At 37.6% G+C, this 22,308-nt stretch overlaps 2 protein-coding genes across 2 annotated transcripts; one reads left to right on the top strand and one right to left on the bottom strand.

Annotated features, from left to right (window-relative positions):
- Positions 1–377: 377 nt before the first annotated feature.
- CCNG1 (cyclin G1) lies at positions 378–7,453 on the top strand. The gene is made up of 8 exons (XM_026454420.1): positions 378–612; positions 2,036–2,299; positions 3,860–4,113; positions 4,663–4,741; positions 4,821–4,919; positions 5,145–5,269; positions 5,319–5,339; positions 6,110–7,453. The coding sequence occupies exons 2-8, from the start codon at positions 2,036–2,038 to the stop codon at positions 6,267–6,269; spliced, it is 1,002 nt and encodes a 333-aa protein (XP_026310205.1). The 5' UTR covers positions 378–612; the 3' UTR covers positions 6,270–7,453.
- An 8,210-nt stretch (positions 7,454–15,663) lies between these two features.
- Positions 15,664–22,282, bottom strand: NUDCD2 (NudC domain containing 2). Its single transcript, XM_023218885.1, has 4 exons — positions 21,995–22,282; positions 19,722–19,770; positions 19,045–19,196; positions 15,664–16,141 (listed from the first exon to the last, which is right to left on the bottom strand). Exons 1-4 carry the CDS (start codon positions 22,181–22,183, stop codon positions 16,058–16,060), a joined length of 474 nt encoding a protein of 157 aa, XP_023074653.1. The 5' UTR covers positions 22,184–22,282; the 3' UTR covers positions 15,664–16,057.
- Positions 22,283–22,308: the final 26 nt, after the last annotated feature.

The raw sequence follows: 22,308 nt of genomic DNA, 5'->3' as shown, positions 1-22,308 counted from the left end.
AAAGATGGGGCAGAACCACTGTAGAACTCCTAAACCCCACAGAACAAACAGTACATTCTGGAATGATACGCTGGCCAATCCGGCTGGCAGCCGATTGACCTGACCCATGCAAGGGTTGGTGCATAGTGTATTTAGTTCGGCCCCCTACTGAATGAAGACACTTTGTTAAATTCTCCAATGAGAGACGCTTAGAGGTAGGGGCGTGGAAGAGGGCTGGGGAATTTGACGCCAGATAACGGGAAGTGTGAGCTGATTGGCCGGGCTTCTCACTCCACGGCCCAGCCATTTACGGATAGCGGAGGCCATCCATCAAAAGAATTACACCAATCAGAGGCGAAAATGCCCCCTTCTCTCGAGAAAGCCCCACCCTCCAATATATTCCTCCGCAGGGCAGGCGCGGCCCCTTCGGCTCCGAGCTGACCCTGATCAGGGCCAAGTCGTCTCGGCTGCGCTGCCGAGACCTCCACCCAGGACAGCGCCCCCTCCCCGGGTCTCTCTCCTCTTGCCTACGAGTCCCCTCTCCTCGTAGGCCTCTTGGATCTAATATCGTGGGGTGAGGGGAGCAGGCCCGGGGAGGGTGGTTACCGCTGAGGAGCTGCAGTCGCTGTCAAGGTGAGTGGGACTGCGCGGGGCTTGACCGCCCGGTGCGGGTGGGGAGCGGGGTTGGGGGCGTGGAGCGAGGAGTAGGTCTGGCCCGCGCCCTTTGCCGCAGTTAACTCTACCGCTGCTGTGAGCACAAGCCCAGGCTAGTCCCGGGCTGGAGGGGCGGAGCCGGATCCGGCCTCCTGGGGTGCCTTAGTGTCTGCCGGCCCAGTCCCAGGGACTAGCCAGGGGAGGAAGAATGGAACCCCTGCAGTTAGAGGTTCCTCACATGACCAGCTCTGAAGATCTCCGCCTTCCTGTCTTTAGGTTGGTGTGGGGAGGGACCTTCCGTTTATCTAGGGCTTAGCTTGTGCCCGGGACACGGTTGTGCTATGCACACTTAAATCAATGGAATTCCCAGGTTCATCTTTCAGACTAGGTTAGCAACACCCACCCACCCCCCCGCCCCAATGCGTGCTCCTAATGTCACCTTTTAAGTTTCCTTTCCTAACAACAATAAAAGTTGACTAATATTGAGTATTGTGTGCCAAGAACTGTGCTATACTCTATAAGTGGTGAATCTTGTTCAGTCTTCACATTCAGCGACAGATATTGTTACCCTCATTTTATAAATCTAGAAATAAGCTCAAGCTCATTATTGTTCAGTGTTTTTTAGGCACCTACTATATGTGCTAAGCTCTTTACGTGATTTCATTTAACTCACACAAATCTGTGAGGTAGGTCATAAACCTTATCCCTACTTTATAAATGAGGAACTAAGTACAATTAAGTAACTTGAACCGTTCATGTTGTTAAAATGTGGCAGAATACTTAACTACCATCTGCTTTTCACTTTCGGTATCCTGTCTTACGGTGTTTATTCGTGGTTATCTATTGACAAGGTATAAGTTGAACAAGTATTTCTTGAAGATTTGCATTTTGTTTTTCTAAAAAGCATGGTTCCGGCCGGGCGCGGTGGCTCACGCCTGTAATCCCAGCACTTTGGAAGGCCGAGGCGGGCGGATCACGAGGCCAGGAGATCCAGACCATCCTGGCCAACATGATGAAACCCCATCTCTACTAAAAATATAAAAATTAGCTGGGCGTGGTGGCGCACCCCTGTAATCCCAGCTACTTGGGAGGCTGAGGCAGGAGAATTGCTTGAACCGGGGAGTCGGAGGTTGCAGTGAGCCAAGATCGTGCCACTGCACTCCAGCCTGGCAACAGAGCAAGACTCCGTCTCAAAAAAAAAACAAAACAAAACACATTTAGGATGTGACCAACTTGTAGAAGGGAAATAAATAACAGATGGCACTTTGCAATGACTTAGATGCACTAGCCGCATTGGGGGATGGGAGACTTATAAATCATTTCTTGGCCCAGTGCAAAGATGGCCAAGGAAAGCAGGAAAGACTACTTACACTCCTTTCTGGTCTTTTTTTTCTATATATAGATGATAGAGGTACTGACAACAACTGACTCTCAGAAACTGCTACACCAGCTGAATGCCCTGTTGGAACAGGAGTCTAGATGTCAGCCAAAGGTCTGTGGCTTGAGACTAATTGAGTCTGCACATGATAATGGCCTCAGAATGACTGCAAGACTAAGGGACTTTGAAGTAAAAGATCTTCTAAGTCTAACTCAGTTCTTTGGCTTCGACACAGAGACATTTTCTCTAGCTGTGAATTTACTGGACAGATTCCTGTCTAAAATGAAGGTATGTTTGAAGCAACACTTTTGTGATTTTGCTCAGTGTGTTTTGGAGATGGAATTGTTACCTTTTGGCTGATACTCATAAACTTGACCTTTTTTATTTTCAGCACGTAGCCAAAACATTAATTTTGTCTACTAGAGCATTAATATGATTTCTTATCATAAGAGTACATCAGATATTAGACTTAAATTCTGAAATGAAAAATAGTCTAATATCAAGTAACTAATTGTAGTTTCCTAGTAAGAAAATTGGCTGTTTTTAAAAAACCCTTCTTGATAGGTTGGATTGGTCCATTTATTTACTATTTTTAGATATAAACAAATGTATTGTCAGAAAGTTATTAGAGGCTACATTGTGGCTAAGATTATAAGATATATTTCTTAATCACTACCCATATATAAAATTGTAAATGTTATGGCCTTAGACCTAGTCAAGACTTGCTTATGCTTGGCATTTCCAGCTTCAGTGTACACGCAGTAGGGAGGAGAGTGTATCTGAAGGAGGAGCAACTATTTTCCTATACTAGATAAACAAGACTATGTCACTTTCAGAGCTTAACTGTTACAAATGCATCTGCCTTTCCCGTACACCCATGGTCACTGGAGGAAAATAAGATGATGTGGCAATTAGAGGGAAACTCATTTTAGTCCTTGGTATCTAATACAGTGTATCATAAGAAAGGACTTCAATATTTGTTGAAGATTCAAGAAATTTGCTTCAACAGACTAATTAACCTCTTTTGACATTTCACATGTGTAGTCACTACCTTTGAATCTATAAATGTTACATAAATGAATAATATACAGCTGTCCCTCAGGTATAATTCAGTCTAATGTGAGAATAAGATCATTGCTCTTATGTACAAGTCAAGGTAAGAAGAGTAACTACCTTATTCTTTTAAAGAGGTATAAGTGCACTGCTGAAGAGGTTACAAGAAGAAAGAGAGCACAGAGATATTAATACTGGTAACAGCTTAGTTTCATGTGAGCTGGAAGTAAACAACTGGATAAAGTTTTGACTGTGCCTCATACTGCAGACATTCAGAAAATTAAATGATAAAGATTACTAGTGGATAGAACCCTTAGAGGCAGAGTAAACAGTATATGCCATAGTATTTTAAAACTGTTTTATATGTGTTCCCACAAAGACAAGAGCCTGGAAAAAATACAACATCCTGGAAAGAAATGGCTTATTTTGTAAATAAGCCATTAAGTATTTCAGTCGTCGTATATCTTTGACTAGTTAACTTACTTGATCAAACTAGAACAATGTTTACGTATACTTCTACAGTGATTAAAAAAAAAAACACAATTTTTCTATGCTGAGCCAAACGTTATACTGAAACTCAGTCCAGTTACTCAAAAATTGGTTCTAAGTGGGGTCCATAGTGTTGATAGGCTATAGTTTAGGTATGAGTGGATTGTGTTAAGTCCATCACAGCTGAGAAATAAACCTCAGATATACATTTTCAAAATATTGGGTCTGAGTTCTAGATTATCCTTTATGTTTTAATTGAAATAAGGTAGAGTCATGGGCTTACTGGTTTTGTTTTTGTTTTTTTAGGTACAGCCAAAGCACCTTGGTTGTGTTGGACTGAGCTGCTTCTATCTGGCTGTAAAATCAATAGAAGAGGAAAGGAATGTCCCATTGGCAACTGACTTGATCCGAATAAGTCAATATAGGTTTACGGTTTCAGACTTGATGAGAATGGAAAAGATTGTATTGGAGAAGGTGTGTTGGAAAGTCAAAGGTACTACTGCCTTTCAATTTCTTCAACTGTATTATTCACTCCTTCAAGAGAACTTGCCACTTGAAAGGTAAGTGACCTTTGTTTTGAACAAGAGAGATCTGGAAATCAGAATGGTATTGTACGGATATTGCATAAAATCAGTATCCTCATAGAATTCTAATAAAAATAAGTAAAATGACAGCTGTGGCTCCTTGAACTTTAATGTCCATCATAAGTGAGAAAATGTTCCATCGTCAATAGCTTCATTAAAGCGAATTATTGGGATTAAAGTATATTTCGACGTTTATAGAACCTAGTAGGAAAGCATCTAGCACAAATTTATGGAAAAAAGGACCTTCAGTAGATGTTGAAATATTTATTAAAACTAAAAGATAATAAATCTTGATATCTGTGGCATAGCACTATTCATTTTAATTTTTTGGCCCAAATCATTTAAAACTCCCATGTGGTGCCTTAAGAAGTTAGTATCCCTGATGGAAGGGGAATTCCTTTAAATAGTTCACTTGCTATGATAAATGTGCGTAAGCTTCACTTTAAAACCTGACTTCAGTGTTTTTCTAAAAACATCTTTTGACTAGATGTAATATTACCTAATAAAAGTATTTTCTTTTTAAAGGAGAAATAGCATTAATTTTGAAAGACTAGAAGCTCAACTTAAGGCATGTCATTGCAGGATCATATTTTCTAAAGCAAAGGTAAATATTTTATAAAGATTACGCCTATTTTATGACCTGTTTTTATATTTGGCATTTACTTTAAATTTCTCTCTTTTAGCCTTCTGTGTTGGCACTGTCTATCATTGCATTAGAGATCCAAGCACAGAAGTGTATAGAGTTAACAGAAGGAGTAGAATGTCTTCAGAAACATTCCAAGGTATGTCGAGGACGTAGCCTAAATCCTATTAACAGCTGTAAAAGAAACTAAACCCCTTGTATCTCCTGAAGTAAAATGAGATGTCATATGTTTATTTGAAACTTAAGAAGCTATCCTTAAATTTTTTTAATGAGCAAAGACACATGTTCATAGGATTCCTTTTATTAATGTAGTTAAATAAGGTGGGACTGACTTTGAGTAATAATTTTTTAAATTTATGTACAGATAAATGGCAGAGATTTGACCTTCTGGCAAGAGCTTGTATCCAAGTGTTTAACTGAATATTCATCAAACAAGTGTTCCAAACCAAATGTTCAGAAGTTGAAATGGATTGTTTCTGGGCGTACTGCACGACAATTGAAGCATAGTTACTACAGAATAACTCACCTTCCAACAATTCCTGAAATGGTCCCTTAACTGGTAAATTTGGTCCATTATTATTCTCCATATACAGAAAATTTTCAATGCCATAATTTTCAACTGAAAAAGAGTATCTTCAAAATAAACAAAACAGAGTTGGAATAGTAAAGGGGGAGATGACATCACTGATCTAGTCAACTAATATTTGAACGCCTTTACTATATACAAGGTACAACACCTTAGGAGTAAGGAATTATCCAACCTCTGATACATACGTTAGCCATTTCATTAAATCTTCAGCTTAGAGAACAGCATCCTCCTTGTAGCACTAAAATCATGCCTTTTTTTAATTACACATGATCTTGCTGTATGTAGACCCAAACTCTGACTTATTTAAAATTACATAAGCTGAGCACCAGAAATCTGAACCATGTATAAACTAATTTGAGACTGTTCACTTATAAGCAAAATCAATATGAACTTGGATATTGTACTTAAAAGAAAAAGTAGGATATGATAGTCAGTCTCTACATTGGGTATCTGGAAACTGTCAGAGTGTGTCAACACTATAGTAACCTGTCATTGCTGGACTACTAAAAAGTAGTTATATGCATAAAAAATGTAAACTTGCTTTCTGCATATGTGATATACATTCTTGCCATCTAAATTTCCTAACTCAGTGGTGATTTCTTTACTCTAAACTAAATGTTAACATTTAATACATCTACATATGATTATGACTATTAGATATGAAAATCTCATATCTAATATTTAGTATTTAGGCAGACTGGCTTCTGTTAAGTTGGATTTTGTTTTCTTTATTTAAATAGGATTATTACAGCACCAAAAAACTTCGCTGAAGCCTTTCTCCACAACCTTGTTCTATGGATTCCATATGTTACAATGGATTTAAGCTATGAAGCCTCAAAACATCACGAGATAAGCATGATGGTCTCAGACTTGGGAAAACTGCCTAATATTACGCTGTAGTAGAATTATGTTTAGATTTGAATTCATCTGTGAAGCATTCAAATCAAAGCTAAAAGCCTAAATGTGAAATGCTAATGACAAGCCTGAGAAGGTAAACTGTGAATCTTCATTTCTATCATTGATCTAACTTTAGATATTGGATCAGTATATTTAGGTGGTATTAAAAATGGTATTGGAGGAGTCACACTAATACTATCAACTATCAGTCTTCCCACAGCTTCAATCACTCTCATTATTCTAATCCTACTCCTACTTAATTTAAATATTAAATTTTAAGTTATGAGGTTTATGTCAAAAGGAACATTTCACAAATGCACTTTTAAGGCATAATAAGGGTTAACATTGTAGGCAGTATAAACACACCCCATAATGCAAGTAATAGATAATCTAGAGATGTGGACTTTATTGCTATATGGGAATTACATTTAAATTTGAGGGCATTTTATATAAAGAAAAATACAGACCTATAAAGTTTGGCATATTCATTAAGTTATCTTTTAATATTTTTTTCTAGAAAACAGGTGACATTTGTATCTACAATAAAAAATTTTTATACAGATCGTACTGTCGCAAACTGAATCCCATCAAGCAAATCAGTTTCTATTGTATTAGTAACTCAAATTACCACTTCGAAAACTTGCTTTCCCACACTAAGGTAAGTTCAGGCTAGATTCTACACTCCAGAAGTTTTTTTACTAAAGACTTTTTTAAGTTAGAAGTGATGGCAGTTTTATAAAAAGAGAATATACTTCCACTGATGCCCTTACTGTGCAAAAAAAAAGTCTTAAGAAAAGCAAGTAGACATCTTCATAACTATGAATGAAGCTGCTGAGGTAGTGTTTAGGATTCTCCATGTCAGTGAGTGTAAGAAGTACTGTGTTAAAGTGTTGTAAACAGTTACTCAGTGCAATGTATAGCCTGAGTCTATCCAGAATGGCTGTAACCAATTTGACATCATGTTATGGATCAATACACAATGAAAAACCAAAGAACCACGTATATCTTATTCTTAACTTTTGTAAACCATGTTTTATGGGTAACTTTTCAGTTTTCTCAAAAGGCTGATAAATTTCAGTATTTTGAATACATCATTGTTAATTTTGAGTTGGCAGAGGTAAACTAACCAACTACCATTATGTTTTAGTACTAAGGGATATACCTTTCAATAAAGTTACTGAAATTCAGTCCTTTGCTGGGTGGCTTTTTTCTCCTCTGATTTAATTAACTGTTTTAGCAATGTGGTAACAGAACTTTAAAGCTATCTCTACTCAGTATATTTAAATTTAGTACTAAATTTAGATGCATAGTACCAGAAACAATAAAATCCCTATTAATAGTATGACTATTAGCTGACACTTTACTTTTTGTTTTTTCTGAGACAGGGTCACTCTTGTCATGCAGGCTGGATTTTAGTGGCGCGATCTCAGCTCATTGCAGCCTCGGCAGCCCAAGCTCAGGAGATCCTCCCACCTTAGCTTCCGAAATAGCTAGTATTACAGGCACGTGCCACCGCACTCAGCTAAAATTTTTTTTTTTTTTTTTTCTGTAGAGACGGTGTTGTCACTGTGTTGCCCAGGCTGATCTCAAACTCAAACTCTTGGGCTCAAGTGATCTGCCCACCTCGTTCTTCCATAGTGCTGAGATTACAGGCATGAGCCACTGTGCCTAGCCTCTAATGTTTTTTTAATAGACATAGAATGATGATAAATAATTGTTTAATGTGCATTAAAAGTTGGTGTTTATGCATTATTAATCCCGTTTATCACTCAGATTCATCACTGCTATGGATGCTATCCTTAATACATATTTACTCTTAGTTTCAGCCCACTTGAAGTTTTGTGCAAGCCCTCTTACCTAATTAAACAGCATTTCAGCAGCGTGGTTGCTAATGCCAGGTAACCACCATGTGTTATGTTAGCCTGCTTGGATCAATTGTAATTATTATTCGAATTGAAGCAATTAATATGATTTTGAACTGTTCATGTTCAAACTAACATCCTGTAAAGTCGACACTACAAGGAGTTACTGATGAAAGAAAAATTGTTCATAAAAGAAGCCTCCTTTTATAACTGACTTGCCTTAGACTTATTTAATTTTTCATAGTATTTTTTAAAAAGGTATCTGAACCTTGTACGTAACAATTATGAGACACCTTATCTAAAAATATATATTTTCAATTTAACATTTGTGGCTGGCAGTGATAATTTTTACTGTCTGGTACTATGAATCATCTCATTAAAATCCTCTCAACTGAATGAGGTTATCCCAATTTGCAAATGAAATAGACAGACCCTAATGATTTGCCCCTAGTCTATACCTGGTACTTGGAGGTAGGATTCAAAGCCAGGCAGTTCTGACTTCAGAGGCTGTGCTCTTAACCACTGTGTACATTACCTCTCAAAATAGAAGATTAATTGGACTCAAGTGAAATTGCTTGTATAATTTTTAATCAAAACTATATTCTGGCCACATTAACTTCTCTGCTGTCATCATGATCATAGAATAATAACACTCAGAATTTCTCTATACTAATAGAATAACTTTGATAAAATATGTTATTATTTATTAAACCTTTTTTTCAGAAACCAAAAAACAGTAAACATGAGTCAAATAAGATGAATTAAAAGATAAGCCAATTTTTAAGGCCAAGTGCAGTGGCTCATGCCTGTAATCCCAGCACTTTGGGAGGCCGAGGTGGACGGATCACTTGAGGCCAGGAGTTCAAGACCAGCCTGGCCAACATGGTGAAACCCCATCTCTACTAAAAATACAAAAAGCAGCTAGGTTAGGTGGCACATACCTGTAGTTCCAGTTACTCTGAAGGCTGAGGCAGAAGAATTGCTTGAACCTGTGAGGCAGATGTTGCAGTGAGACAAGATCACACCACTGCACCCCAGCCTGGGCAACAGAGTAAGGCTCTTGTCTCAAAAAATAAATAAAAAAGCCATTTTTATATTCATCAAAGTAGAGTTAGGAACAACCAAAATTGCCAAAGATAATTAGGGACATTATGTAATGGTAAAATTCACCAAGACAGTGCTAAAAGTAAGCATGTATTATCAGATCTTAAAAATACACGAAGAGACTAGGTGCAGAGGCTCATTCATGCCTGTAATTCCAATGCTTTGGGAAACCAAGGTAGGAGGATTGCTTGAGGCCAAGAGTTAAAGACCAGCCTGCTTAACTTAGGGAGACCCTATCTCTCCAAAAAAAAAATTAAAAATTAGCTGGACATAGTGATGAACATCTGTAGTCCTAGGTACTGAGGAGCCTGAGGTGGGAAGACTGTCTGAGCCCAGGAGTTTGAGGCTGCAGTGAAGCATGACAGAGCCACTATGTTCCAGCCTGAGTTATAAGGTAAGACTCAAAAAAAAAAAAAAAAAAAAAAGAAGCAAAAATTGGTAGCATTAAAAGGAGGACTGGACAAATTTTCATTTACAGTTGGAGACTTAAACATTCCTCTCTCAGTAATCTATAGAATTAATAGGAAATTAGCAAAGATATAGAAAAATAGAATAATCCTAATAACCAGCTAGATTTAATTGACATAAAACCCTTCTACCTAAAACAACAGAGTAAGCATTCTTTTCAAGTACACATGTAACACTAACCAAGATAAACCACATCATGGGTCTTAAACCTTAACAATTTAAAAGAGATGAAATCATACAAAGTATGTTTTTTCACCATAATCTGGAAATCAGTAACAGCAAGAAAATCTCCAAACACTTGGAAATTAAACAATACACTTCTAAATAATTCATGATTCTACAGAGAAGTCTCAAAAAATATTTTAAAATATATGAAAATATCATTGTGCTTGGAATGCAGCCATGCTGGTGCTGCAATTTATAACAATCAACTGCTTTTTACTAAACAAGAAAAAGGTCTTGATTTAATACTCTAAGCTCCCACTTTAAGAAACTAGGAAACTCTAACTGGGTATGGTGGCATACCACTATAGTCCCAACCATTCAGAAGGCTGAGGTAGGAGGATCATGACCTTACGAGTTTGAGGCTGCAGTGAGCTATGATCATAACACTACTCCAGCCTAGGTGATGAAGTGAGACCAGTCTATTAAAAAAAAGAAAAAAGTCCAAACTAAACCTAAAGCAAGCAGAAGGAAGAAAAAAAAAAAGAAGAAAATCAATGCAATTGTAAACAAGTTAATAGAGAACAATCAAAACAAAAAACTAATTTTTGAAAAAAGTAGTAAAATTGATAAACTTCTGGCAAGATTGACAAAAAAAGAGAAGCTGCCAATCTTAGGAATCCAAGAAAACAGTATAGATCCTCATTAGAACGACACAAAGAAAATACCATGAACAACTCTATGCACATAGGATTAGATGAACCAATTCCTTGAAAGGCATACAGTACTAAAACTTAACTAAAGTAAACCTCAATAAATTCTCTATTTTTAAAAATTGAACTATTGTTTAAAACCTTACTAGTAAATTCATAAAACATTTAAAGAAGACTTAACACAAATTCTACAAATCTCTTCCGGAAAGAATAATCACTTTTCAATTCATTTTACAATTCATTTTGTAAGACCAGAATTAACATGATACCATGCCAAGATAAAGCTAAAATACAAGAAAAAAAAAAACAATTGCACAATATCCAAAATGAACACAGACATAAAAATCCTCAAAAAATAAAAATCTAGATACATAAGCTGAATAATGTACCAGACCAAGTTTGGGGTTGGAAGGAAATATAAGCTGTCTCAAAATTCTGAAATCAATCAATAAAATCCATGATTTTACCAGTCTAAAGAAAAAATGACCAAACTGATACAGAAAGAGCATAGAAAATTCAACATCCACTCATGAAACTCTGCTAACAACAAATTAATAGATGGGAACTTGCTCACCATGACAAAAGGGAATTTATGAAAGGCCTACAGGTTGCATACATAATGGTCAAAGACAATGCTTTCAAAATCCTAAGATCCAGAACAAGACTGGGATGGCCACTTTCTCCACTGTATTGTTCTGGCCACTGCAATCAGGCAAGAAAAAAGGCCCATAGAATAAAAAAGGATAAAATAAAATTGTTCCTATTCGTAGTTTATGTGAAACCTTAACAAGTTAACAACAAAATAACTCCCAAAACTAATAAAGTTTAAGCAAGGTCACAGGATACAAAGTCGACAAAAATCAAACACATCTGTATATACTAGCAATGTGCAATTGGAAACCCATGTTTCAAAAATAATACAACTTAACAATAGTTCCCCCAAAATGAACACTGGAATATAGGCTGAAAAATGACATAAAATGCTGATAACTGAAATCAAAGAGGTCCTAAGTAGATATACCTCATGTTCATGGATTGGAAGACAAAATCGTATTCAAAACCCCAGTAGGATTTTTTGTAGATACAGAGTAGCTAATTCTAAACTTCATATGAAAGGCAAAGAAACTAAATTAGCCAAAACAATTTTGAAAAAGAATAAAGTTGAAGGAATCATGATGCGTAGTTTTAAGACTTACTATAAAGATATGATAATCAAGGCAATGCAGTATTTATGAAAGGATAAACACATAGATCAATGGAATAAAGTCCAAAGCCAGACTCATAAATAGCAATTGATTTTTGACAAAGGTGAAATGACAACTCAATGGGGAATAGACAATTTTTCAACAGATGATTTTAAAACAACTGAACATCCATATGCCAAAAAATAAACCTAAATTTCACAGCTTATACAAAAATTAACCTAAAATGGGTCACAGATCTAAATGTAAAACTTAAAATTAGAAGAAAACATCCGTAGGCTGGGCACGGTGGCTCATGCCTGTAATCCCAGTGCTCTGGAGGCCGAGGTGGGCAGATCACTTGAGGTCAGAAGTTCAAGACCAACCTAGCCTATATGGTGAAATCCCATCTCTACTAAAAATACATTAAAAAAAAAAAAAAAAAAAAGGAGGGGGGCTGGGAGTGGTGGTGCACACCTGTAGTCCCAGATACTTGGGAGGCTGAGGCACAAGAATCACTTGAACCCAGCAGATAGAGGTTGCAATGAGTGGAGATTGTGCCACTGCACTCCAGCCTGGGCGACAGCGAGAGTCTGTCTCAAAAAAAGAAAAGAAAAGAAAAAAAGAAAAATTCCTCATGACCTGGGGTTAAGGTTCCTAAACATGACACCAAAAACATGATCCACCAACAGCATGATGGATAAGACTTCATCAAAATTAAGTCTGTGCTTCAAAAGACACTATCAACAAAGTAAAAGGAGAACAGGAGAAATTATAAATCATATACCCGATAAGGGACTTGTACCCAGAATATATAAAGACTCTTACTACTCAATAAGACAACAACCAAAAAATGGGTAAAGAATTTGAATAAACACTGCTTTAAGGAAGATACCCAAATAGCAAATAAGCACAAGAAAGAACGCTCAACATAGTCATCGAGATACCATTTCATATCCACTAGAATGACTAAAATCAAAATGTCAAGTAAACAACTGTTGGCAAGGATGCAGAAAAATTGAAACCTGTGTACACTGCTGGTGGGAAAGTAAAAAGATGTAGCTGCTTTGGGAAAAAATGACACCTCCTCAAATGATTAACATAGTTATCATATAACCTAAAAATTCTACTCCTAGGTAAGAAATGAAAACACATATGCACATAAAAACTTGTACACGTTTATAGCAGCTTTAGTCAGGACAGCCAAAAGGTGGAATTACCCAAAATGTCCAACTTACAAATGTATAAACAAAGTGATACAGCCATACAATGAAGTATTATTCAGACATACTAATGAATGTGCTGATACATGCTAGAATATAGATGAACCTCTTAAGACATGTTAAGTGAAAGAAGCCAGTAACCAAAGACCACATACTATGATTCCATGTACATGAAATGTCCAGAATAGGGAAATCCATGAGATGAAAAGTGGTGGACGGCAGGGGATGACGGGAGGATAAAAGCTAAACTATACGAGGTTTCTATCTGAGATGATGAAAACATTCTGAAATTGATTTTGGAATGGTTGCATTTATCTGTGTATATACTAAAAGCTACTGAATTATACACTTCAAATGGGTGAAATGTATGTTGTTACAATAAAGCTGTTTTTCTTAATTACATATGATCCCACTTATGACGCTTGAAGACAAAAATATGGAGACAGGGATTAGATCAGTGGTTTCCAAGGTTTAGGGGCTGGGAGTAGGGTGTGACTCCAAAGAGAGCATAAGAGTTCTTATGGTGATTGAATGCTTCAGTATCCTGATTGTGGAGGTGTTTACACATATCCGTACTTAAAATTCATCAAACTATACACCAAAAATGTTAATTTTACTTTGTTTACTCAAAATAAAAAATTTTGTTAGATATCAAAGAGAATAAAATTAAAAGAAAAATAGCCTCTTCCCTGACAATTCATTCTTAAAATGAGCAAGACAGGAATCATAGGGTGAATGGACTGCCACGGCCTGGAGTGAAGTGTTAGGGTCCAGGCAGGGTGAGGAGGAGGATATCCCTGCTCAGCACAGGATGCGAAGCCTAAGCAGGGTGAGGAAGACATTCATGTGGGGAGATGACCTACAACAGAGAATCAAGCCAGGCGCAGCGGCTCATACCTGTAATCCCAGCAATTTGGGAGGCCGAGGCAGGCGGATCACCTGATGTCGGCAGTTCAAGACCAGCCTGACCAACATGGAGAAATCCCGTCTCTACAAAAAATTAAAAATTAGCCAAATGTGGCGGCGCATGCTTGTAATCCCAGCTACTCAGGAGACTGAGGCAGGAGAATTGCTTGAACCCAGGAGGCAGAGGTTGCAGTGAGCTGAGATCATGCCACTGCACTCCAGTCTGGGCGACAAGAGTGAAACTCCAACTCAAAAAAGAAAAAAAAGAAAACACAAATAGAGAATCAAATAGGAATCAGGTTTCTCACTGGTACTGAAAGGGGTTATAAATATGGAAAGGGAAAAAATGAAAATGAAGCCCATGGAATTAGACTTTACATGTGAACTCATGGTTTTCAATATACACAGATGCAGAAATATAGACGTAAAGACATGCATTATATATACACACCAATAGCAATTGCACACTAGCACAGATCTTGGCTTTTAAATATTACCCACTAAAGAGAACGCAGGCTCTACGGAAAAATGGCTGATTCTTGGGTTAGGTCAAGGAGAGTATGAGAAGCCTGGTATATCTTATGCCAGAGAGTAACAAATTGATTGAATTATCATGGGAACATGTCAGAAGGACACAGAGGCCACCCAAAATGGACTTCTACTAGCCAAATGTACAATAATTTTGAGCATCAATGTAATGAGAATAGGTTTTTAACCCACTGAATAAAATAGAAAATAATGAGATTATAGAGATATGATAAATTTAAAGTCTGATGAGAAACAAGATAGTATTTTGCAACTATCTTCTCAAAAAATAATTATAAAAATAACTACAGTGGAGAAGTCTGGCAGACACTACCTTAATCAGTCATCTAAGAAACACCATCAGAAATGAGACAAATTGAAATTAGTAAACTATGACAAGATATACTTCTATCACATTCCTGCCAAAGATGAATAACCTCAATCTAATCATGAAGTATCAGACAGAACGCAAAATAAGGGATGTTCTACAAAACTAGCCCATAATTGTCAAAAGGAACGAGTTGTAAAAGGAACGAAATGAGAACTTGTTCCAGAATGAAGTAAACTAAAGACAGCTGACATTTAAATGGAAGGCATGATTCTGACTGGATCCTCTTGCTATAAGGACATTACTAGGACAATCGGTTCAATGTGAATGAAGTGAAGGTCTGAGGATTAGAGGGTGGTAATGTGTTAACGTAAATTTCCTGATTTTAATGGTTGCATTCTAGTCATGTAAGATAATTTGAAGCAAACAGTAATCAGTAATGAGGAATCATGTATTCAAGTAATTCACAAATGGTTCAGAAAGAAAAGAATTATCTGTAACTTTTCTATGCATGAGATTTAAATTTTTTTCAAGAGTTAAAAAGGGCAAAAAATAAATAAAAAGGACATAAATAGGATATTGAATGTCTATAGACAATTCCTACCTATATGCCTAAATCACTTAAGATCAAAACAATGCCACTGATATAAATTAGTGACCTTACTTCACTTTCTGCCACAAAGGACTCACCTAATTACCATGTTCACACTTCTCTTTTGTGTTAATCCACTTCTACTGTTAGGCTTTTAACTATTTTTAAACTTCTTGACATAAAGTAATCCCTCAAGTAATAATATTCTAATTAAGAAATTTTCATTAACTCTTAATTACTTAAAATACATTTATGGACTTTTTCCTTTCTTAACACTGTTTTCAGCACTATAATTTTGTGTGAATTATTATACTTAGACAAAGGGGTACACAATTCCTATTTAGAAAACTTTATTGAATATCATACTTATCAAAAGAAAAAGTTAATTTTCCCCAAAGGCACCCTTCATTTCACATGATCTATACTCTAATGTTCTTTTGTATTAAAAATACGGTTAAATATGGAATTAGCAAAATGCAGCATATAAAACTTCATGCTGAGCAAAAACAAGTCCAAAACAACTTTACCATATATCCATAGAATAGTTCCCACAGTACATTTCCTACGTAAATCATGTTTGAATGCAATTTTTAGAACCATTTTAAAATATATTTTGCAATCTGTTAACTGTAGGCATCCACATTTTTCTTCCATTACATAATCTGTTTCTCTGATTAAGTTGGCAATATCTGCTAGGATCCACAGAATGTAGGAAAAAAAAAAGCAGTTATTTCTCAAGGTTTGAGAAATCTGGTCCACCTTTAGTGTAGTTTCCTGAGATTTCTGCTCCACTGAAGTCAAAACCAGGATTCTAAAAGATAAAAAAATATATAATGAAATAAAACTTAAAAGGAAAAATACAAGTACAAACTGGCAATTGATAAAAAAGATATATAAATGACCAATAAATACATGAAAATAGAACAGACTTCACTGTTGTCACCAAAATAATATTTAAAACTATGAGGCATTTTTCAATTCTCCTAGTTACAAATATTTAGAGATCATATGTATACTACAATGTTGGCAAGTGTATGGGGAAACATATACTTCAATAAAAGTCCGTAGATAGATTTAATAGCTAGCATTTTAATTTTTTAAATTTTTTTATTTTTTTGAGACAGAGTTTCGCTCTTGTTGCCTAGGTGGGAGTGCAATGGTGCAATCCCAGCTCACCGTAACCTCCGCCTCCCAGGTTCAAGAGATTCTCCTGCCTCAGCCTCCCGAGTAGCTGGGATTACAGGCATGCACCACCACACCCAGCTAATTTTATATTTTTAGTAGAGACGGGGTTTCTCCATGTTGGTCAGGCTGGTCTTGAATTCCCAACCTCAGGTGATCCACCTGCCTCAGCCTCCCAAAGTGCTGGGATTACAGGCATGAGCCACAGCACCCAGCCTATAGCTAGAATTTTTTGAGAGCTTTCTATGTGCCACACAAAATTTCTAAGAGCTATACATATGTAAGATATTTAACCCTCACAACAATCCTGTAAAGTAGTATGTCAGGCCTTAGTCTTTTTGGTAGGCTATTTCATTTATCCAACAAACATTTGTTGAGCTCCTACTGTTTGGAAGACCATTACAGGTATGTAGAATTCAAGAGTGAAAAAAAAAAACAAAAATCCCTGCTCTAGCGGAACTTAACAGGAGAGACAAACCATAAATCAACCAGTACAGGGGCTGGCAGGCTTTTTAAAGAACTAGGTAGTAAATATTTCAGGTTTTGCAGGCCACATAGTCTCTATCACAAATACTCAACTGTCTGAAAGATAATATACAAACAAATGACCATATATGTGCTCTAGAAAAGCTATAAAACAGGTAGTGGGCCAAATTTGGCCCAAGGGCTGTAGTTTGCCAACCCCTGATCTAGTGTTAAAAGCTGGTAAGTGATAATAGAAAAAAACAGGATAAGGAAAATAAAATTATAATATTTAAATGGGATAATCAAAGTATGCTTCATTGAGCAATGATATGAAAACATAAAAGCCAAACTGTGGGAGAAGAGCATTGCAGTCAGAAGGATAGCAAAGGGATGGGATGACATGTTCTTTAAGGAATAGCAAACAGGCCAGTATGGCAAAAGCAGAATCACTAAGAGGGATAGCAGTAGGGGAGGAGGTAGTCAAGGAGCTAATGGAATAACTGAACAGATATGGCCTTGTAAGAGATAGAGAAATGACTTGCAGAGTTCTGAGAAGTGGCATGATATGACTTGGATTTGAAAAGAACAGCTCTAACTGGCCGGGCACGGTGGCTCACGCCTGTAATCCCAGCACTTTGGGAGGCTGAGGTGGGCGGATCACGAGGTCAGGAGATTGAGACCATCGTGGCCACCGCAGTGAAACCCCGTCTTTACTAAAAATACAAAAAAATTAGCTGTGCCTGGTGGCGGGAGCCTATAGTCCCAGCTACACGTGAGGCTGACGCAGGAGAATGGCGGGAACCCGGGAAGCGGAGCTTGCAGTGAGCAGAGATCACACCACTGCACTCCAGCCTGGGTGACAGAGCGAGACTCCATCTCAAAAAACAAAAAACAAACAAAAAAAAAACCCTGCTATTTTGAGAAGACTACGGCAAGAGTAAAATGAGAAGACCAATTAGAACGTTATTAGAGTAATCCGGGCAAGACATTAGAGGTGGTACAGATCTGAATGGTAGTAGAGCTGGTGGTGAGAAGTGGTCAAATTCTAAATATATTTGGAAGATAGCATCAATAAGATTTCCTAATACATTGGATAGAGTATGAGAATGATGTAAGAATCAAAGATGAGTCCCAAATTTTTTTTGACCTGAACTACTAGTTTTCATCAACTGAGATGAGAAGGCTACGGGTAAAAACAAATATAGAAGGACGTTAGGGTATTCAACTTGGACATGTTGAGCTTAATACACATTAGATAGCCAGGTGGAGATGATGAATAGGCAACTGGGTATGCAGGTCCTAAATTCAGGAAAAAAGTCTAGGCTAGAGATATACATTTGTTAATTATTATCATAAAGACATACATTATCAAGTGCTATGATCTAGTAATTCCTCTCCCAGATATTTATCTTAAACATATCTTAGAACACTTGAGTAGTTTCACAGAGATGAAAGCACAGCTTTGTTTAAAATACAGAAAAATGAAGAAATCTAAATCATATCAAAGGCAAACAGCTAAATAATGATGACACATCCAAACTACAGAATACTCTGAAGCAGTTAAAAAGAATGAGTTTTATACCTATGTACGAGTAGGGAAAGAGACCCACAGCATATTATTAAATAAAAAAGCAACAAGAAGAACAATACACACAGTGTGATCCTCCATTTATGCTAAAAAACAAAACAAACAATAGCCAACATATGAGATGAAAATGAGATAGATGCATGGAATGGGGAGAATGGTGGTGAAGGGGCCTTTCACTTTTTACACTATGTAAGTCTATATTGATTCAACTATAGTAAGAGTTTATTCATGCATTACTGATGTACATAAAAGTAAGCTTAAACTCACAAATCACAGCAATACAAATAAATTCCTCTCAAGAAAATCTTTTGAAAAATCAAAGCCATACAAAGCCATTATTCTAACCATTCACTTAAAAATTCTTCTAGAAAATGTTTGTAACTCTTCATAATGACATTTGAGTTTTAACTGCAAATAGTATTTATTCGATGATTTTTATATATTTAATTACACATACTCATATACTTCATCTGACTTACTTCTTTTTGGAATCTCTCTAATGTAAGCTTTCTCTGCATTTGGTCTTGCACCCAAGGATCCGCTGCATATTCAGATTCTAGTAGAGAAGTCCAACAATTTGCTGCATCTCTCTTTGTCTTTGTGAGAACAATACGAACCATTTTTCTATCCTCTAAAAAAAACACACACACACACACACAAAGAAATCACAGACACACACAAAGAAATCAGAGTTCTTCATCAAGTTGGGTTCTTTTTTGTTTTTTTTTTTTTGAGACAGTCTCACTCTGTCGCCCAGGCTGGAGTGCAGTGGCGCGATCTTGGCTCACTGCAACCTCCGCCCCCACCCCAGGGTTCAAGTGATTCTCCTGCCTCAGTCTCCCTTAGTAGCTGGGATTACAGGCATGCGCCACCATGACCGGCTAACTTTTGTATTTTTAGTAGAAACAGGCTTTCACCATGTTGGCCAGGCTGGTCTCAAGAAGTTCTTCATTAAATTTTATATTTTCAAAAACCACTAAGTAATCTTTTCTCCCCCCACTAGGTAATTTTGACATACAACGGTTTTCAACACATTTCTATTGCTTTATCTTTCAAAGCTGCAAAGACAAAAAAGACCTAATACAAAAGGGGAAAAGATACCAACACAAAATTAATTTTAAAAAAAGATTTGATGAATTATAGTAATTACCCTTACCCAAAGTCCATGTTCCCTCATCAGCTATTGTAGAATCAAAGAGTTTGCCCTGAAAAACAAACATACAAGGTGCTAAAAATACAGAATTTAATTTTTATAAAGTTTTCATGATTAAGATTTACCTACTTTCCTACCTAATCCACATCTTATACCACCACTTCACCATGACATTTATAGGTGCACAACCCTAAATTTTCTTCCAGCAGGTAAAATGGAAACTAGTTTACACTGCAAGGGATATTTACTATGTATGGCAAAGAACACAGAGCTCTCAAAAGAAAGATCAGGGCTCCTTAATTTTTAGAAGATACAGTAATACCACTAGCCAGTATTAATGTGAAATTAGTATCTGAAATGCTTTAATTCTACCAATTAAAATTAACCACAAGAAGGGATCTCCTGCTAAAACTAAAAAATGTCTTTTTTTTTGAGACAGAGTTTCGCTCTGTCACTCAGGCTGGAGTGCAGTGGCGCGATCTAGCTCACTGCAACCTCCACCTCCAGGGTTCAAGCGATTCTCCTGCCTCAGCCTCCCAAGTAGCTAGGACTACAGGCGCCTGTGACCACGCCCGGCTAATTTTTGTATTTTTAGTAGAGATGGGGTTTCACCATGTTAGCCAGCTAGTCTGGAACTCCTGACCTCATGATCCACCCGCCTAGGCCTCCCAAAGTGCCAGGATTACAGACATGAGCTACCGCACCCAGCAAAATGTTGTTTCTAAAGTAAATTTTTAAAACCGTTTTAATCTTTTTGTTGGGCAATCGGCATTAAAAAAAAACTTTACATATTCCAGATTTGAAAGATTAGTTGTGACTGACTGTTCACAAACTCAGGTTTAAAAAAAATAAACAAAATATAAATGTAAAAGAGACATTCTCAGCACCAGGCCCGGTGGCTCAGGCCTGTAATCCCAGCACTTTGGAGGCCAATGTGGACTGCTTGACCCCAAGGGTTCAAAGCTGCTGTGAGCTACAATCTCAGCCCTGCACTCCAGCATGGGAGACAGGGACCCTGTCTCTATAAATAAATAAATAAATATATTTTAAAAAAGAGAGAGAATGCATAAGCTCAAATCCATTTTAATTTGTTGCCAAATTTAAGTTACAGAAAGTGAAATTAAAATGTCACTCGAAAAAGCCCACATTTTAAAATATGTCAAAATTAGTGGGAAAAAAATCCCACTAGTCTATATATGTACATCAAAAATCCCAGAGTTACTGCTAAATTCCGAAAGTTACTGGATTTACTAAATTTAAATCATAATCTAAAACCATTGTTGAGGAAACTATGAATTGTACAATTCAGAAAAGTCACTGCGATCCAAGCTGACATAAATTAACGTCTTTCACAGGAATCTTGAGGCACTCAAAGCACCTCCATAGCTAACATATAGAATGAACTTATTACATACCAGTGAATACTCCAAGCTCTTCATACACATGAATACCATGTTATGCTCAAAACAATCCTATGAGAAGGGTACTATAACTACCGTATCTTGTGGATAAGGAAGGTACACAGACACTGAACAATCTCTTGCCCAAGTTTACAAAACTAGGAAACAAGTAGTCTCCCTTCACCACATTACACTGCCATCAAACATCTTGGGCATCTAATCTGAGAACAAAATCTAATTTCAACCTGTTCATTTATACGCTTAACAAAGAAAAAGCGAGTCCAGATCCAACGAGTATTGGTGAAAAGAAATAAAAGGGGCACTACTTATTTTATACACACACCTCTTCACCACGTGCGTGACCACTCCACAAACATGCAGGATTTTTAAACTTTTAGATGACAAAACTGATCACCTGACATCATCTCTAAATTCTCTGCCCGTTATTCTATCGCTATTTTCTTTGTCGTCCTTTCCTATATTTATCTGTTTATTAATTACGCTCCACTGCAGGGATGTTATCTGTCTGGCTGTCTTCCTGCCACCTTCCTGTCTTCAGTGCAAGGAAGAAATATTTGTTCCTTTAGCAACCTAGTTAATCTGTTCCCAGCTGAAGCCCTTCAGAGAAGCAGAAGCAGCAGTCTGACTTGGTTTGAAAACTAAATAGGAAAATGGGCTCCTCAAATTTCCACAACTCAGCATCTGCCCTGAGGAGGGGGCCTCTGACCAGACCCAAACCTGGTCAGTGTTATCCTCTTTCTCTTTCTGCCAGCCATGGGAGCCGTGGGGACACCCAACAGTCGTTCAGGGAAACCATGAACTTTTAGGGGGCAGCTGGGAAGAGGAAACTGAACAGAAGCCCCAAGTTGCTGCTACCTTGAGGATCTCACGGCCGCCCACCGACAGCGCCACATGCCGGCTCTGCAGGCCGCACTGGATATCCTGGGCGCGCGTGCCTGGAGGCACCTGAACTTCAATGAACACCTCCTCCAAGGTCTGGTACCACTGGCCCCACGGGGTCCCGCACGGAACCACCCCACTCCGCTCCTCAAATGGGGCCGACATAGTCCAGTCGCTTCCCGGCCGCAGCCGCACCAGGCGGACCCGAGCGCACGCGCGGAATCCCACGCTCAGGCTACGCCTCGGCCCCTCTGCTCCGGTCACTGCACATGCGCAGGAACGCAAGCTGG

This window comes from Piliocolobus tephrosceles, chromosome 4, assembly GCF_002776525.5.
Source record: "Piliocolobus tephrosceles isolate RC106 chromosome 4, ASM277652v3, whole genome shotgun sequence".
NCBI classification, from domain to species: Eukaryota; Metazoa; Chordata; class Mammalia; order Primates; family Cercopithecidae; genus Piliocolobus; species Piliocolobus tephrosceles.
The sequence above is the reverse complement of the archived record's forward strand: the minus strand, read 5'-3'. Positions and strand labels throughout refer to the sequence as shown.

Excerpts from the sequence above, each read along its gene's own strand:
- NUDCD2 (XM_023218885.1), bottom strand. The coding sequence starts at position 22,183 with ATGTCGGCCCCATTTGAGGAGCGGAGTGGGGTGGTTCCGTGCGGGACC. Across the intron at positions 19,771-21,994 it reads GCGGCCGTGAGATCCTCAAG|GGCAAACTCTTTGATTCTAC; the intron begins GTAGCAGCAACT and ends TTTGTTTTTCAG. Across the intron at positions 16,142-19,044 it reads TAGAGAGATTCCAAAAAGAA|AATCCTGGTTTTGACTTCAG; the intron begins GTAAGTCAGATG and ends TTTATCTTTTAG.
- CCNG1 (XM_026454420.1), top strand. The coding sequence starts at position 2,036 with ATGATAGAGGTACTGACAACAACTGACTCTCAGAAACTGCTACACCAG. Across the intron at positions 4,920-5,144 it reads GTCTTCAGAAACATTCCAAG|ATAAATGGCAGAGATTTGAC; the intron begins GTATGTCGAGGA and ends ATTTATGTACAG. Across the intron at positions 5,340-6,109 it reads CTGAAATGGTCCCTTAACTG|GATTATTACAGCACCAAAAA; the intron begins GTAAATTTGGTC and ends TTATTTAAATAG.